The sequence below is a fragment of the Peromyscus eremicus genome, chromosome 15 (genome assembly GCF_949786415.1).
Source record: "Peromyscus eremicus chromosome 15, PerEre_H2_v1, whole genome shotgun sequence".
Taxonomy (NCBI): domain Eukaryota; kingdom Metazoa; phylum Chordata; class Mammalia; order Rodentia; family Cricetidae; genus Peromyscus; species Peromyscus eremicus.
Window position 1 is genome coordinate 43,880,235 of NC_081431.1, and position 15,817 is coordinate 43,896,051.

At 38.4% G+C, this 15,817-nt stretch overlaps 1 protein-coding gene across 1 annotated transcript in view; it reads left to right on the forward strand.

Annotated features, from left to right (window-relative positions):
* The window catches only part of Hmcn1 (hemicentin 1), a 435,413-nt gene that overhangs the window by 230,014 nt on the left and 189,582 nt on the right, over positions 1-15,817 (forward strand). Inside the window, exons 16-20 of the mRNA XM_059280181.1 lie at positions 6,969-7,163; positions 8,978-9,073; positions 10,312-10,439; positions 12,191-12,335; positions 15,395-15,507. Coding sequence (XP_059136164.1) covers positions 6,969-7,163; positions 8,978-9,073; positions 10,312-10,439; positions 12,191-12,335; positions 15,395-15,507 — 677 coding nt within the window. The remainder of the gene's footprint in view (positions 1-6,968; positions 7,164-8,977; positions 9,074-10,311; positions 10,440-12,190; positions 12,336-15,394; positions 15,508-15,817) is intronic.

The window sequence follows — 15,817 nt, forward strand, 5'->3', positions numbered from 1 at the left end:
ACTATAGGTGGAAGTTTTATGTCTGGGTTGATATCCCAATCCCTCTGCTTGAGGCCTTGCCTGGTTACAGAAGATGGCTGATCCATGTCCCCCATTTCTATGAGTCTTTGCTAGGGTCACTCTCATAGATTCCATGGAGTTTCTATTGCACTAGGTTTCCACCTTACTGCTGAAATGGCCCCCAATTCCAGTCATTTCTCCCAGTATTTTCTCCCTTCCCCACCACTTGCTTCCTCCTGTTCCCAACCTCACCTGCTTCCAGTCCACCCGTGAATCTATTCTCTTTCCCCTTCCCAAAGAGATCCTTGTGTCCCCCTTTAAGCCTTCCTTATTGATTAACCTCTCTGGGTCTGTGGACTGTAGTATGATTATCTTTTAGTTTAAAGCTAATATCCATTTATAAGTGAGTACAGACCATGTCTGTCTTTCTGGGTCTGGGTTATCTCACTCAGGATGATTTTTTTCAAGTTCCATCCATTTGCCTGAAAATTTCATGATGTTATTGTTTTTAACAGCTGAATAATACTACATTGTGTAAATGTACCACATTTTCTTTATCCTTTTTTTCAATTGATGGGCATCTAGGTTGTTTCCAGTTTCTGGCTATTATGATTAAAGCTACTATGAACATAGTTGAGCAAGTGTCCTTGTGATAAGATGGAGCATCTTTTGGATATATGCCCAGGAGTGGAATTGGGTCTTGAGGTATTCCCAATTTTCTGAGAAACTGCCATATTGATTTCCATAGTAACTGTACTGGTTTGTAGTCCTACCAGCAATGGAGGAGTGTTCTCCTTGCTCCACATCCTCAGCAGCATGAGATGTCTCTTGTGTTTTTGATCTTAGCTATTCTGACAGGTTTAAGATTTCAGAATCTCAAAGTTGTTTTGATGGCTAAGGATGTTGAACATTTCTTTAAGTGTTTCCACCATTTGAGATGCCTCTGTTGAGAATTCTCTGTTTAGAACTGTACCCCCCTTTTAAAATTGGATTATTTTGTTTGTTGATGTCTAGTTTCTTGAGTTCTTTATATACTTGGACATTGGCCCTATGTCAGATGTGGAGTTGGTGAAAATCTTTTCCTATTCTGTGGGCTGCTTTTTTTGTCCTATTGATGGTGTCCTTAGCCTTACAAAAGTTTTTCAGTTTCATGAGGTCCCATTTATTAATTGTTGATTTTAGTGCCTGCACTATTGATGTTCTGTTCAGATTGTTGTCTCCTGTTCCAATGTTTTCAAGGCTATTCCCTACTTTCTCTTCTATCAAGTTCAGTGTATCTGGTTTTATGTTGAGGTCTTTGATCCACTTGGACTTGAGTTTTGTGCAGGGTGATAGATATGGATCTGTTTGCATTCTTCTACATGCAGATATTCAATTAGACCAGCACCATTTGCTGAAGATTCTTTCTTTTTTTCCATTGTATATTTCTGGCTTCTTTATAAAAAAATCAAGTGTCCATAGGTATGTGGATTAATGTCTGGGTCTTTGATTCAATTCCACTGATCAACGTGTTTGTTTCAATTCCATTGATCAACGTGTCTGTTTTTATGCCAATACTATGCTTTTTTAAAAAAACTACAGTTCTTTTTACAGTTTTTTACAGGGGTGTGTGTGTGTGTGTGTGTGTGTGTGTGTGTGTGTGTGTTTGTGTGTGTGTGTTTGTGTTTGTGTGTGTGTGTGTGTGTGTGTGTGTGTTTAACTACAGCTTGAAATCAGGAATGATGATACCTCCTGAAGTTCTTTTATTGTATAGGGTTGTTTTAGATATCCTGGGTTTTTGGTTGTCTATATGAAATTCAGTCTTATTCTTTCAAGGTCTGTAAAGAGAAAAACTCAAAACAATTCCACTAAAATCAGGAACAAGACAGGCTGTCTACTTTCTTCATATCTATTCAGTATAATACCTGGAGTTCTTGATAGAGAAATAAGACAACTAAAGGAAACCAAGGGGACATAAATTGGAAAGGAAGATGTCAAAGTGTCAATATTTGCAGATGATAGGATAGTATACATAAACGACCCCCAAAATTCTACAAGGGAACTCCTACAGCTGATAAACGCCTTCAGTGAAATGGCTGGATACAAGATTAACACAAAAAGATCAGTAACCCTCCTATATACAAATGACAAATGGACTGAGAAAGAAATCAGGGAAACAACACCCTCCACAATAAGCCACCAATATAAAATATCTTGGGGTAACTCTAACTAAGCAAGTAAATGACCTATACGAGAAAAGCTTCAAGCTTTTGAAGAAGAAAATTAAAGCAGATATTAGATGATGGAAAGATCTCCCATGCTCATGGATCAGTAGGATTAACATAGTAAAAATGGCCATCCTACCAAAAGCAATCTATAGATTCAATGCAATTCCCATCAAAATTCCAACACATTTTTTTTTACTGTTTTTAAATATATTTTCTGTCCATTGATGTATTTATCTTCCCAAAATCTGAGCCTAGCACATATTGAGATTTTAGACTTAATTTCCTTTTCTCTAGAAAATATATTTTAGAATATTATTATTATTATTATTATTATTATTATTATTATTATTTGAGGCAGGTTCTCGTTATGTAGCTCTGGCTGGCCTGAAACTATTAGCATATTCTGGCCTTAAACTCACAGGGATCCCTCTACCTCTGCCTCTTGAGTGTATCACCATGCCCCAGCAAGCTTCATGTTTAAGATTAATTGACTACATTTACTCTAGGAAAAAAAGTAACCAAAGTTTAGAAATGAAATAAGTAAGCAATGAGTTACTTTATTAACTTTATTTAAAATGTTTATTTGTCATTTTTAGTTGAATTCCTATGTATGTGAATTAAGAAAAAACATCTACAGATACTAAACCATTCTTTTCTCAGAGCATATTTTCAACTGAGGTTTTCATCTTACATTTTGTAAGTAAGAGGGCTTTTGAGATTTTCATGTTTCTTTCAAAAGTGCAAGTTCAAATGTACTGGGTTGAGGTATTCCACCATATGAACATTTGTACACATACACCCAAGTCTGAATTATTACTATAGATTTTCACACTGACTTAATTCATTCACTAGTGTCCATTGGCCACACACAATGTACCATGTAATATATTAGCTGCTGTTAAAAGATAAAACTATGGTTGTAAACATAGGCTGTCTGGAAAACAAAGCAACAGATAATCAAGTAATAGTTTGTATTTGGAGAATTTCATGGGTCTGATAGAGAGGGGTGTATTAAATCTGTAAGAGGGAAGCCATGATGCCCATTTATGATGACAAGGGCTGACATCATAGAGGAGTGTCTTTTGGAAACTGAATTAAAGGGTTGTCAGTATTTCAACATCAGACATTACCCTTGAAGGGGAGGTAATAACACAAGTTCTCCAGTGAGAAAGGTTGGCTCTTACTTGAAGAAGAGCAAGGATTCCTGACTTCCAGAGTGTAGTGTAGGAAGTAACGGAAACAAAGCCGCAGAGTGAGAGGCGGCTGATTCCAGGCTAAAATAAGAGCACCAACACTGGTGGAAGACAGCTGCAATCCAATCTGCAGATGTGGGATGAGAAGGAAGGAAGCGATTTCCACATCATCTTTTTAAAATGAGACTGCTAGCCAGTATGTCCACGCATAGTTATTAAAACACATAGAGAACGAGAGGTCGATAAAATGACAAAGGATTGTGACCCTGAAATGGAAACTAGCTTTTAACCCTATCTTCCTCATTCAACTCTGCTGAGAGCCATCCCCAGTGGTGGATGGGTCCTGCAGAGGGCGTAAGGAGTTGGTGGGGGAAGGAAATGAGCCAGGCCATGGTGGTCGGGAGAATCTTGCAGCCTGACTAACTAGCAGCTAGAGTGTTTCTTTATTTATACTGAGTTTAGTAAGCAGGGATACATCTGTAATGTTCTAAAAAATAGATCATATCATTTTTGTTTTTGGATATATGTTTCACTTCCTTTTGCTCATCTTTTAGTCATTATTAATAAACTATGACAGAACAGAGATAATTTCCAATCATTTTTCCTCAAGTTTTGACATCATTAATAAACAGAGTTATCATTCTTAATCATTAACCCCATAACCCAATTTTTAAGAATCTAGAGGTGTACGACAGCCTGTTCTCAAGCTGGTTGCTTTGGTTGCTTCAAGAACACTAGACCAAAACAAAAAATCTTCAACCACCCTGGGCATTTTGCCATGTCCTAAGTAGTGTATTGTTAACTCTTAATGGTCAGAGTGCCCAGGAAAAATCCTCAGGCCGATAGCTGCTGCAGTTATTATTCAAATTCTGGCATAATATAATCAATGTTCATATTTATATCTTTATAAAATTTGTCTGTATGTCTAATTCTGGCATTCTGTTGTTCCTTGGTCATATGACATTATAGTGGCTCTGTATGAGCTAACTTTTCTAAGAGAAGGAGGTCCTGACATCTCATACTTTTATCATCTTTCCACTCCATACTTTGCTCATCAGTATGTCTCTATATAGGGCAGAGTTGTATGCCACGTAATGTATATAATGGAAAGAGGCTTATAATCTGAACTGTGGCCAACTCCTCTAGCCCACTGAATTTTGTTGACATTTTTAAGTTTACTTTGTTTTGAATATCTTGTTCCTGTGTAAGTACAGGGACAGATGTTTCAAGAATGTCTCATAGCCTCATGAAGAGACCTCTGGCTTCTTTGTTTGTCACAACCTCCAAGGCATAAGGAAGACCTTCATGTAGATAAGGTTATCTCCCTAAAAGCAGGGGCAATAGTATGTTCAGGACTTTTCTAGGAAGCTTAAAAGCGGTACTCCTGGGAGAAGGCATACATGATTCATAAGGAATTTTTCATCAATCTAATATCCCCAAATTGTACAAGTATTAAAAGTGTCCCAAGTATGCAATGGGTGGAGATGAAAACCAAAGGTGGCATGGCAGCCATCATATAGCTCAGCTCTGCTGGATCTCTGTCAAGCATCTGTTCTGGCTTTTTGACTTCTGTCATTCCGTTCAGATATGGCTGTGCCACAACTCCACGTAACACTTAGCAAATCAACTAAGTTTCTTCATATGTAAAACCAGAGTGGGGTCATTCTGAAGACTGAAAACAATTGAAATTATTTGACAGAAGACTTTGCTCTGAAAATGACAGCTGTTGCCATTGCACACCTGGACATATGCTTGACTTCCAATGTGCCGTCTCTTAGAATTTTACATGAGTAGGTTTCTCCCACTGCTTCTAACAGAATCGCATGTATTTATTCTTATCTGATGTCTCAAGCATTGTTATTCATAAGCTTCTGAGAGTCTCATCCTTGAGTGGTTCCCAACAGCATCCTTTCTGTATTGCAGTCCTGCATTTTCTTAAGTGTGCCCTTCATGTTTTTCCAGCTCTTCTTCTCAGTTTCCCTAGTTACCAGAATTATGTAAATCTATAGATTTCTTTATATGTCTCAATTCTCCTCAAGATGCCAAGTACTTACTATTCTCTCTTTACCAAATAAATGTGTTCTGCTATTTTAACTTACATTATTGATTCTCAAACTAAATTTCTCTGACTTAAAAATGTGAGATATATGGGGCAAGGATATGATACCAAACACTGCTACACTTCAGGAATAAATGCTGTTGGTGTGTCAGATTGGGATTAGTAAAGAAATACTTTGGTACAAATTAAATTTATTTAAAAATCTAGCCAACATACCACTCCTGGGCATGTACCCAAAGAACACTCCACCATACCACATGGACACTTGCACAGCTATGTTCACAGCAGCTTTATTCATAATAGCCCCAAACTAGAAGCAACCTAGATACCCCTCGACTGAAGAATAGATAAAGAAAATGTGACACATTTACACAATGGAGTATTACTCAGCTGCTAAAAACAATGACATCAGGAAATTTTCTGGCAAATGGATGAAATTAGAAAAGTTCATCCTGAGCGATATAACCCAGGCCCAGAAAAATAAACATGACAGGTACCTAGTCCAGTTGTCATCAGAGAAGCTTCACCCAGCAACTGATGGAAACAGATACAGAGACCCACCGCCAAACTTGAGGTGGAGCTCAGGGAATCCTGTGGAAGAGGGGGAGGAAGGATTGTAGAAGCCAGTGATGTCAAGGACACCACAAGAAGACCCACAGCACCAACTAACCTGCACTCATAGGGGCTCACAGAGACTGAGCTGACAACCAGGGAGCCTGCAAGGGAGTGACTTAGGCCCTCTACATATATGTGACAGTTGCACAACTTGGTTTTCATGTGAGACTCGGAACAGTGGGCGTAGGGGCTCTCTCTGACTGTGTTGCCTGCTTTTGGGACCCATTCCCCTGACTGGATTGCCTCATTCAGCCTTAATAGAAGAGGAGGTGTCCAGTCTCACTCAGACCTGAAATACCATGGCTGGCTGATGTCCATGGGAGACCCACCTGTATCTGAAGAGAAACAGTGGAGGAGTGGATGGGGTGGGAGTGGTCAACTGGGAAGAGGGGAGGAAAAGGAAATTTTGGTTGGGATTTAAATAAATAAATAGATAAATAAATAAACAAACAAAATAGTTCTGTTCACACACACACACACACACACACACACACACACACACACACACATACACACAAATCCAGCCAATGAGATCTTGAAAAACACCAGAAATATCATATTGCCTTATAAAGCCAACTTACTTAGGAGAGTATAAGGTTTGAGCACTACAACATATACTCATATTAGAAACAAATTTTTATAATAATTCTCTTTAAGATGATTTTTGTATCACTTACAACTCTAGGGCAAGAGCTGAGTGTCTATTCTAAATGTCCATTCATAAAGAAAAAAATGCATCTATCATATGTTAGACAGGAATAACTATTGGGTAAATTTACCATATTGTATGAATAATGACTTGTTTCAAATTCAACCTATTGATAATTTAATAAGGTTTACTCTTAATGTGTCCACATCCTCTACCAGTGACGTTTTGTGTTTTGTGTCTTCCAGCACCTCCAGTTTTCATACAAGAACCAGCTGATGTGTCCATGGAAATTGGCTCCAATGTGACATTACCTTGTTATGTCCAGGGTTATCCAGAGCCAAAGATCAAATGGCGAAGATTGGACAACATGCCAGTTTTCTCAAGACCCTTTTCAGTTAGTTCCATCAGCCAACTGAGAACAGGCGCTCTCTTTATTTCAAGTAGGTTAAAGGATGTATATGTGTGTGTGTGTGTGTGTGTGTGTGTGTGTGTGTGTGTGTGTATGCATATGTATTTGTGCATTTGTTTATATATATATATACACACACACACACACACACACACACACACACATTGTTTTCTACATATGTATTTTTTTGTTTTTACTTAGTTTGCTTTTTATTCTTCTTGTTTTAAAACAAAGATTCAGTATGGTAGCTCAGAAGGGCTTTTGACCCTTGATCTTCTTTTCTCAGCCTACTGTGTGCCACCAGGCTAGGCTATATTACTTACAAATATGTATGTTGATATTTTGCTAGTAGATTAAACTAGACAAGCTTGGTTACAATATGTATCAGATTAAAATGATTCCTGTATTTGAAAACCTTATTTTGGTTTCCTTATTGCTTACAAGCTAAGAACTACACTTTAAAGGCTTTGGCTTCATCCTCCTGACCATGCCTCCCAGCCTGTTACTAATGCTACCCTGACTGCTCCCAATACTGTCTTTAGCTGCACATCCTCCATGATGCTCTTCATGATCTTGGAAAACAATCTATGCATTTGTTCTGATGACATAATAAAAATTACATCAATATCCAATACGCAGTAAAAAGAAGGATGAGAAAAACAACTTGTATTAAAAATACGTGTTTTTAACATGTGGATACTCGGTGTCTCTACAGCATGCATGTGAGTTTATACCCCTTCACTGAGGACCCCACAGTTCAGTGCGGAATATAGCATCTGGTAATTTTTCTAGCTAGATGAATAGCTATGTCTTCTTATGTAGAGTTAGGCTTACATGATTATAAATATATTTCAAATCTATACATTTCTAGTGGAGACTTTATAATTCTTGCCAGGCTTGGGACACTATTTCTCTATGAACCTACTCTGTGTATTATTTCTCTAGTTTTTTATTCCCTAAATGCAAACAGTTTCTGTCCATTACTGGGGCAGCTAAACCATGTCCCCTACAAACGGTGTAAGTGTACCCAGGCTGGCATAGCTTCCTACTCTTTGAACAGATCCTACTTTTTTTCAAGCTCTGCTTTTGATTTATCATTTGCCATGAGTGGACAGCTCTTCCTGTCTTCTACCTGCTCTTTTTATTTTTTTTTTAAAAAATTTGGAGATTATAATTAAATTATGACGTTTCTCCCTTCTCTTTCCTCCCTCCACCCCCCCCCCCCCATATAGCCCTCTCCCCTCTCCCTCAAATTCATGGCCTTTCTAAAAAAAAAAACTAATTTATTACATGCATGTATGTATATGGATATACATATATATTTCTAAATATAACCTGTTCAGGCCATATAATGTTGCCTATATGGATATTTGGCACTAGACAGCCAGTTGGTGTGCTCTTCCCTGGAAACTCTCCTGTTCCCAGCTTTCCTCATTTGCCAATGGTTCTTTGTGTACAGTTGAGGCCTGATAGGCTCTTCTCTGTCCAATCTGGCATGTTGGTTGCTGTCACCCTTCTCAGCCCACATTTGGGCAGTCATGTCGTTGAGACTTTATGTCCAGATGCTCTTCAAACTATACTTAGGATCTTACCTCCACTGTAAATTTCTAACTCCCCCACGTATGATCATCCAGTCATTCCTGTCCATGCTCCCACAGCACATCATATAAAGCTCATAGAGAATTTGCTACCATGCTGGGTTGGCTGAGTTCATTGTCTCCTTCCTTAGAAGGGAGTGGCCAGAAGTTGCTCTAGTGATTTCTGTCACAGATCTCAGCACCATCCCTGGTTCACTGTTAAGGTTTCATAATGTTCCTGAGTGAATAAACACATTCTTCTTTCTAGATCTGTGGGCAAGTGATAAAGGAACGTATATCTGTGAAGCTGAAAACCAGTTTGGAAAAATACAGTCCCAAGCAACCGTAACAGTGACAGGACTTGGTAAGATGAATTAGCTTTCTAGAGGCGATGTTCTTCAAAAGCTTCAGACCTCTTTGATGTTGATGATGATGTTGATGATGTCATCCCTTGCATGTGGCAGTTTTTATTTATTCTAAAGCCAGGTAGAGGTTTGTGTCCCTGTGTCTCTAAGGCATATTTCATACAATGTTACAACTATAAATAACTTAAAGAGCATCTGCTCCAGGCTCCTCATCTTCTATTTCATTTTTGGTCATTTTAAAACACACACACACACACACACACACACACACACACACACACACACACGTGCACACACACAACACATGTGTACACACACATAAACAAATTATGTTTTTGATGGCTTTTGACTTAAGTTTATCACTTCAGTCCACATAGAATTGTGTTTATGAAAAAAAATTGTGTTTATGAGTTGTGAAGTTAGAATAGAATACAACTTATTTCCAAGTGGTGAGGTATTTGATTCAATATATTTTATTGAGTAGTCATATTTGACAGGTTAAACTATTCATTTATTCTCATACTGAATTTATATTTCTACATCTATTCCTTGGAATTGTTTTTTTCCTGGTATTATATAGTTCAAATTATTACAGTTTTAAATGTGATTTTAAATACTTTACTGCATGTATCTCATTAATAATGCTTCATAGAATTTTCTGTGTGTCTTCATTCATCTGTCTATACCTACGTTTTTGAGTAGTATCTGTTAAGGATTTTGTGGTCATTTCTCATATTTTGTTTTATTGTTAAATTCTAGGAAAGCATAATTTTACTGTGCTTCTTTACTATTCCATCTCAGCAAATTCACCTTGGTTTAACTTGCCTGTGCTGTCGTGGCAGGCTCCTGATGATCCCTCCTGTACCTAGTCTCTTCTGTTTCTGGCTATTTCCACGAGAGTGGGTTCTGATGATTCCATGTCTCCACTCATAAGCACTCCCAGACACTCTCCATCCTGATGTGTAGCTGCAAGCATCTTGCCTTGACATTGCTGGCCTTTTGTATGTAGGCTTTCCTCTTTCCTCATGATATTTCTACAGGACCACCTATGCTCCCCCGATTCCTTCTGCTTAGATGTATCTGTTCCTTCCACATTCAAGCTCTTTTCCATTTTCACTTTAAAGTTCTGTTCCTGAAAACTCCAGTTTTAAACAACGTGATTTGTAGTCATCTTGCTTATAATAATCCCACCACCACCCCTTTTTGGATGAAGCTGAGTGTTCTTTCTTTGATGTAGTTGCCCCACTTATTGGCATCAGCCCCTCTGTGGCCAATGTTATTGAAGGACAGCAGCTAACTCTGCCTTGTACGTTGTTGGCTGGAAATCCCATCCCAGAACGGCGGTGGATGAAGAACTCTGCCATGGTAATATATGCCTTTTGTTTATTTTCTCCTAAGAATTAATGCATTACATCACAAACACTGAAAGCTTGATTTCATAAACATGTAAACATGTTTTAAAAGTATACCAAAGCTCTTCTTGAAGAAAAGATTTATTTCATTTTTGTTTTTATTTATTTATTTATTTATTTATTTATTTATTTGTTTGTTTGTTTATTTATTTATTTATTTTTGTGTGTGTGTGTGTGTGTGTGTGTGTGTGTGTGTGTGTGTCAAAAGAAGGTGTCAGATCTCTGGAGAGATCCAAGCAGTTGGAAGTGACCTTAGGTGGGTTTTGAGAACTAAACTCAGCTGCCTCTGCAAGAACAGTGCTTTTTTTTTTTTTTGTTTTTTGAGACAGGGTTTTTCCATGTAGTTTTGGTAGCTGCCCTGGATCTTGCTCTGTAGACCAGGCTGTCCTTGAACTCACAGTGATCCACCTGGCTCTGCCTCCCGAGTGCTGGGATTAAAGACATGCTCCACTGCCGCCCAGCAAGAGCAGTACTCTTAACTGCTGATCCATCTCTCTAGCTCCAAGGGCTTTCCTTTTTTGTTACTATGTTCATGCCATTTATATTATTTGAAGCTTTAATTTTTAAGAAATAATTGGTAGTATAATTTTTATAATTTCACATTAAATTTAAAGTTACTAATAAACTGCATTCAGAATATGTAAAAAATTTAAGCTAATAATATTTGCTCAGTACTTAAATATTTTATTCCATTCTGTGTAGAACATTATGAAATGGTAGTATTCCTTTAAATATTAATATTCTTTTACTACTCTTTTTTATGTTGAGCTTTAAATTTCTTTTTCGATGGATTATTTTAGGAAGGTAGATCCCTAACATATTACTGAATGTCAGTATATAATTTTTAATTACGATAGGATATGGGCAGTATTTCAGTTCTATGAAAAATGTCCATAAATGTGCACTTTATTGAGACAGAACTTCATCTAGTTCAGACCACTTCCCCTGTTTTCCGGAGAATCTAGACTCACTGTCTTCTAGGAGTACTCATTAGAAGTGAATTGCCTCCATATGAGGGATTACAAGCTTACTCACATTTACATAAAAATTTGAGGAAAAACAGAATGCCTGGTGGACAAATAAATGCCCTTAGAGATGAAGCTAGCTGGGCACTAATGTAAAATGGTACAGGTTTAGAAATAATCACGTGTATGCTAAAATATTGTCAGCCTTCTCTGGCATGATTCCTGCGTCTCATACTGTGTCCACTGCTGTTTGAACCTGGCAGCTGGTAGGGATGGGTGCTAAGATGAATTTGTACCCCCTTGGTGTAAATAAATGCCTACGTGTCAGAACCAAAATATCAAAGAGCTTGCTTGGGGTTGATGAAACCTTCCTGGAGAGAACAGTTTCATCTAAAAGAAAAAACTACCAGTGAAATGTGAGTCCTGAGCAGCAGAACAGGTACAAACACCAGATCAGTGGTATCTCTTTTATCCCCTTTCAGGGATGTGCATAACTCTCTGATAACAAATCGTAGGTATAATTCTGGAGAGGTATCAGGATTGAATATGACTGATAAATTCTTAGGAACATTTTATGCTGATCATTTTTTTTTAACCGAAGGATGCTAAAAATCCCAATTTGCTCTCTAATACATTTAATAATTCAGTTGAGAAAAACAAACAGATCTGATTTATGCTTAGACAAAACTTTGCCTTTTCTAATTAAAACTAAATGACTTTTTTGTTATTCCTTTGAAAGTTGGTACAAAACCCTTACATAACTGTGCGCGGCGATGGGAACCTCCATATTGAAAGAGTTCGGCTTCAGGATGGAGGCGAATATACTTGTGTGGCCAGTAATGTTGCTGGAACCAATAACAAAACAACCTCTGTGGCCGTGCACGGTAAGAGAGACCCAACATAATTGTTTCCAAACCTTGTTCAAAACAGGGTTCATAGGTTTTAATCAGACAACCCTGGTTCTCTAATTACGAGAAGGAGCACTTTCTCCTAATTGTTATTTTATATTTCTTGAACAAGCTCTACATTGTTAATACTGTTTCCAGATTTCCCTTCCCTATGTACACAAAAAGACATTCTAGGGAGTCACCGGCCAAGTCTGGCCAAGGGCTTTTGTATGTGGTTTCTTAATTGATAAAAGTGAATTCAGCTCTCAAAGAATCATGTTTAAAAATAAATTTTAATTTCAGGCAAGCTGAACTTATTGTACCATCCAAATTGCCTTAAATTGCCTCTTTTTTTTTCCAAACATGTCCTTACTAATGACCCCTCTGTGTTGGAGCTAAAAAATGACCTAAGCTTTGCTAAAGGTCATTTCATGTGTCATGTGTTCCAAATAATCTTTTTTTTGCATGCTAAATAATTTAAAGGTCACAAATAAGAAAAATCCAGAGGCAGAGGCAGCCTTTTTTTTTTCCTATTTGTCACAATTACCAGGCTTTTTTAAAAAAAAAATCCAAATAATAATGGACACCTTCTTAGTTGGAGCGATTTTCCTAACATTTTATGTCTGTTTTTAAGAGCTTGCTGTATTATTTTTATAATGTAATATTAAACAGATTTCTATACAACAAATGAATGTCTTGGGAGGAAAGGAGCAGAGAATACTTGGTTTCATTCATTTACTCAGTCTTTATTTGTGTCATGAGTTGGGAACTCTACCAGCTTACACGTTTTGTTTTGTCTGTTCAGAGTTCCAGTGACTGTAAATCATCTCCTTCTATAGGATCCTGCTCCACCACCTCTTCTTCCAGCTTTGTGCCAATAGCCACCGACATCACTTGACATGTTCATGAGAGGTTTCAAAGAAACACCCTCAGATAATTTCAATTTCATTGTCGCCTCAAATAACAAAGGCATGTCAGGCTGCACGCCATGGCGTGACTATTTTTAAAGAACCGAGCACAGGTTTCCTGTAGGGTGCTGTGGACTGGCTTCAGGATGCAGCGTTGGGACACCCTCATGGCATCTCCCGCTTCCCCCTGTGATTGCCTAGGCGGTTGTGAGAAGGCTACAGAGCCCAGATTTTCACTTGCAGGGAGGGGTGATAGGATCAGTCCCATGTCTGCTGTATCAGAGAGGCGAGAGGACAGACAACCCAGTGACCTGATTTACAGAGACACACAGCATTTTACTGATTAAAAGCTAAGAGGCCATTGCTCCAGGTTAACTCTTTGTTCGTTCTTTGCCATCTCCGCTTTTAGGAATAACTATGAGAGGTTGGTTCTAAGAGGAAGGGATAGTTACTGGAACCAGTTCTAAATGGAAGACATGAAAAAAAATGAAGGAATCAAATATAAATGCAGATGAAAAGAACAAAATTTAATTGTCACATTGATTACGTAGAGTCACGATCTGGAGAGAAGCTGCTCCTCCACACCCAGATGTCATCAAGCTTCAAAACTGACCAAAATTTGCAACTTTTCTTCACTACTGTCTAACTTAATATGGCTTTAAAAACATGACATTCCCTTATGTTGCCACAAATGGACAGCATATTTGAGAGTTGCGTACTCTGTCATGATCCTGGAAATTAAATTTCTTGCTTTCATGAGTAGCTCGATGTTCTCGTTTGGAGCTGGATACTTGCTGCCAAGTCTTTAAGACAAAATTAGCTAAAGACCAATGCCAGCCATAGGAAAGTATGAGTGCACAGGACACATCATTTCAGCCTTCCAAGGAGCTTTTGCACTGGGAGGGTCTGTGGTATCTTCTGTTCTAGCGAATTTCTATTCCAGGGTAGTACGACATTTCTGGAAAATTCTGACTTTAAGCGAGAAATGTGGTGAGCAATTGAGCTCTAGGGAAGAGTTCTAGTCTCATCTTTCCACAGGATGCAACAGAAAGATCTGAAAATACCAGATTTTTATTGTGTTCGTTTTGTTAGAAAACATTTGTGTATAGAAGCCTTCATCAAAATTATTATTTTGAGGATACTGTGTATTGGTCATTTTGGTGTGTGTTGGTTCTGACTAAAAACAAAGGGAACAGAGCAAGCTCTTGGTTTTCCTTTTCCTTTCATGGCTGCTCATGTGCTGCTAAGTTTTCTCTGGCTTCCTAAAGGTAAAGGCATGCTATTCTTTTTTTAAAATTTTATTTAATTTTTTTTTCATTTTACATACCAACCCCAGTTCCTCCTCCCTCCCCTCCTCCCACTACTCCACCACCACCACCACCCATTCATTCCTCAGAGAGAGTAAGGCTTCCTTGCCATGGGGAGTCAACAAAGCCTGGCTTATCAGGTTGAGGTAGGACTAAGCCCCTCCCCTCTGCATCAAGGCTGAGGGAGGTATCCCACCTTAGGGAATGGAAGGCATGCTATTCTTAACTGGAGAGTGTTGCCTTGTTCTTTATCACTTTAAAGGTAAACTCAACATCTCTCTAGTTTTACTAAATTCCTTTTAAGAAGTCTTCCTTCTCATCAGTTAAATTTAGTAAAGTACTGATTGGCTCTTGTGGACATCAGGTACATTTACTAAGTGGTGGTTAAGCAGCTCATTTATTTGGAGGTGGGCTTCCATCAGCTCACTGAAGCTTAATGGGTAGTGGACAGTAACCAAAGAGGGGTTCCCAAGATATATGTATAACCGTTAGAGTTATAATCTACCTTGAATTTTCAGGAAATAGTTGATTTTATTCAGTCTTTTTGTGTTTTCTTTAGAGAGGTCACCATATTAGACATCCCTTCACACTCAGTTTTAAGCTTTTATTAGATCTGTGCAGATTGTACTTATTGTATTCTTTTGCCATATATTCCCTTACTAAGATTATGTTAAGTTGCCTTTTTCATAAACATTAAGAACATATTGAAAATGTTCATAAGATTATGTTAAGTTGCCTTTTTTCATAAACATTAAGAATATATTGAAAATGTTCAGTTGTAAGTATATGATACTAAATGGGAGAAAAGGTGTTCAGATGCCAGCCTTCCTTCCATCTCCAGTTCTGCCAACCATCCAGCACGGACAGCAGGTACTCAGCACAATTGAAGGCGTTCCAGTCACTTTACCATGCAAAGCAAGTGGGATTCCCAAGCCATCTATCACCTGGTCAAAGGTAAAGTATAGATCTAGTGGCATCCCCTGAAATACAGTGGGTGGGGTGACTTGCAGAGTTACCTCCTGAAGCTTCGGCAGGACAGGGAGAGAGGGATACACAGGAGGGCACGAAGTTAAACCAGGCTTTCACTGAGCTGGCTTCCTCTGTGGCTGGCATGAAGTTTCAGCGTACTGGATGTCCTCCAAGGAATCACGTGGATGTGTCTCAGAAGGATCCCTCTGATGGGTAGGAAGTGGGATGTTGGTCCAGGACATGTGCCTCCTAGAGGTACTAACACCTTTGCGTACTTGGCTGTCCTGCCTGTAAA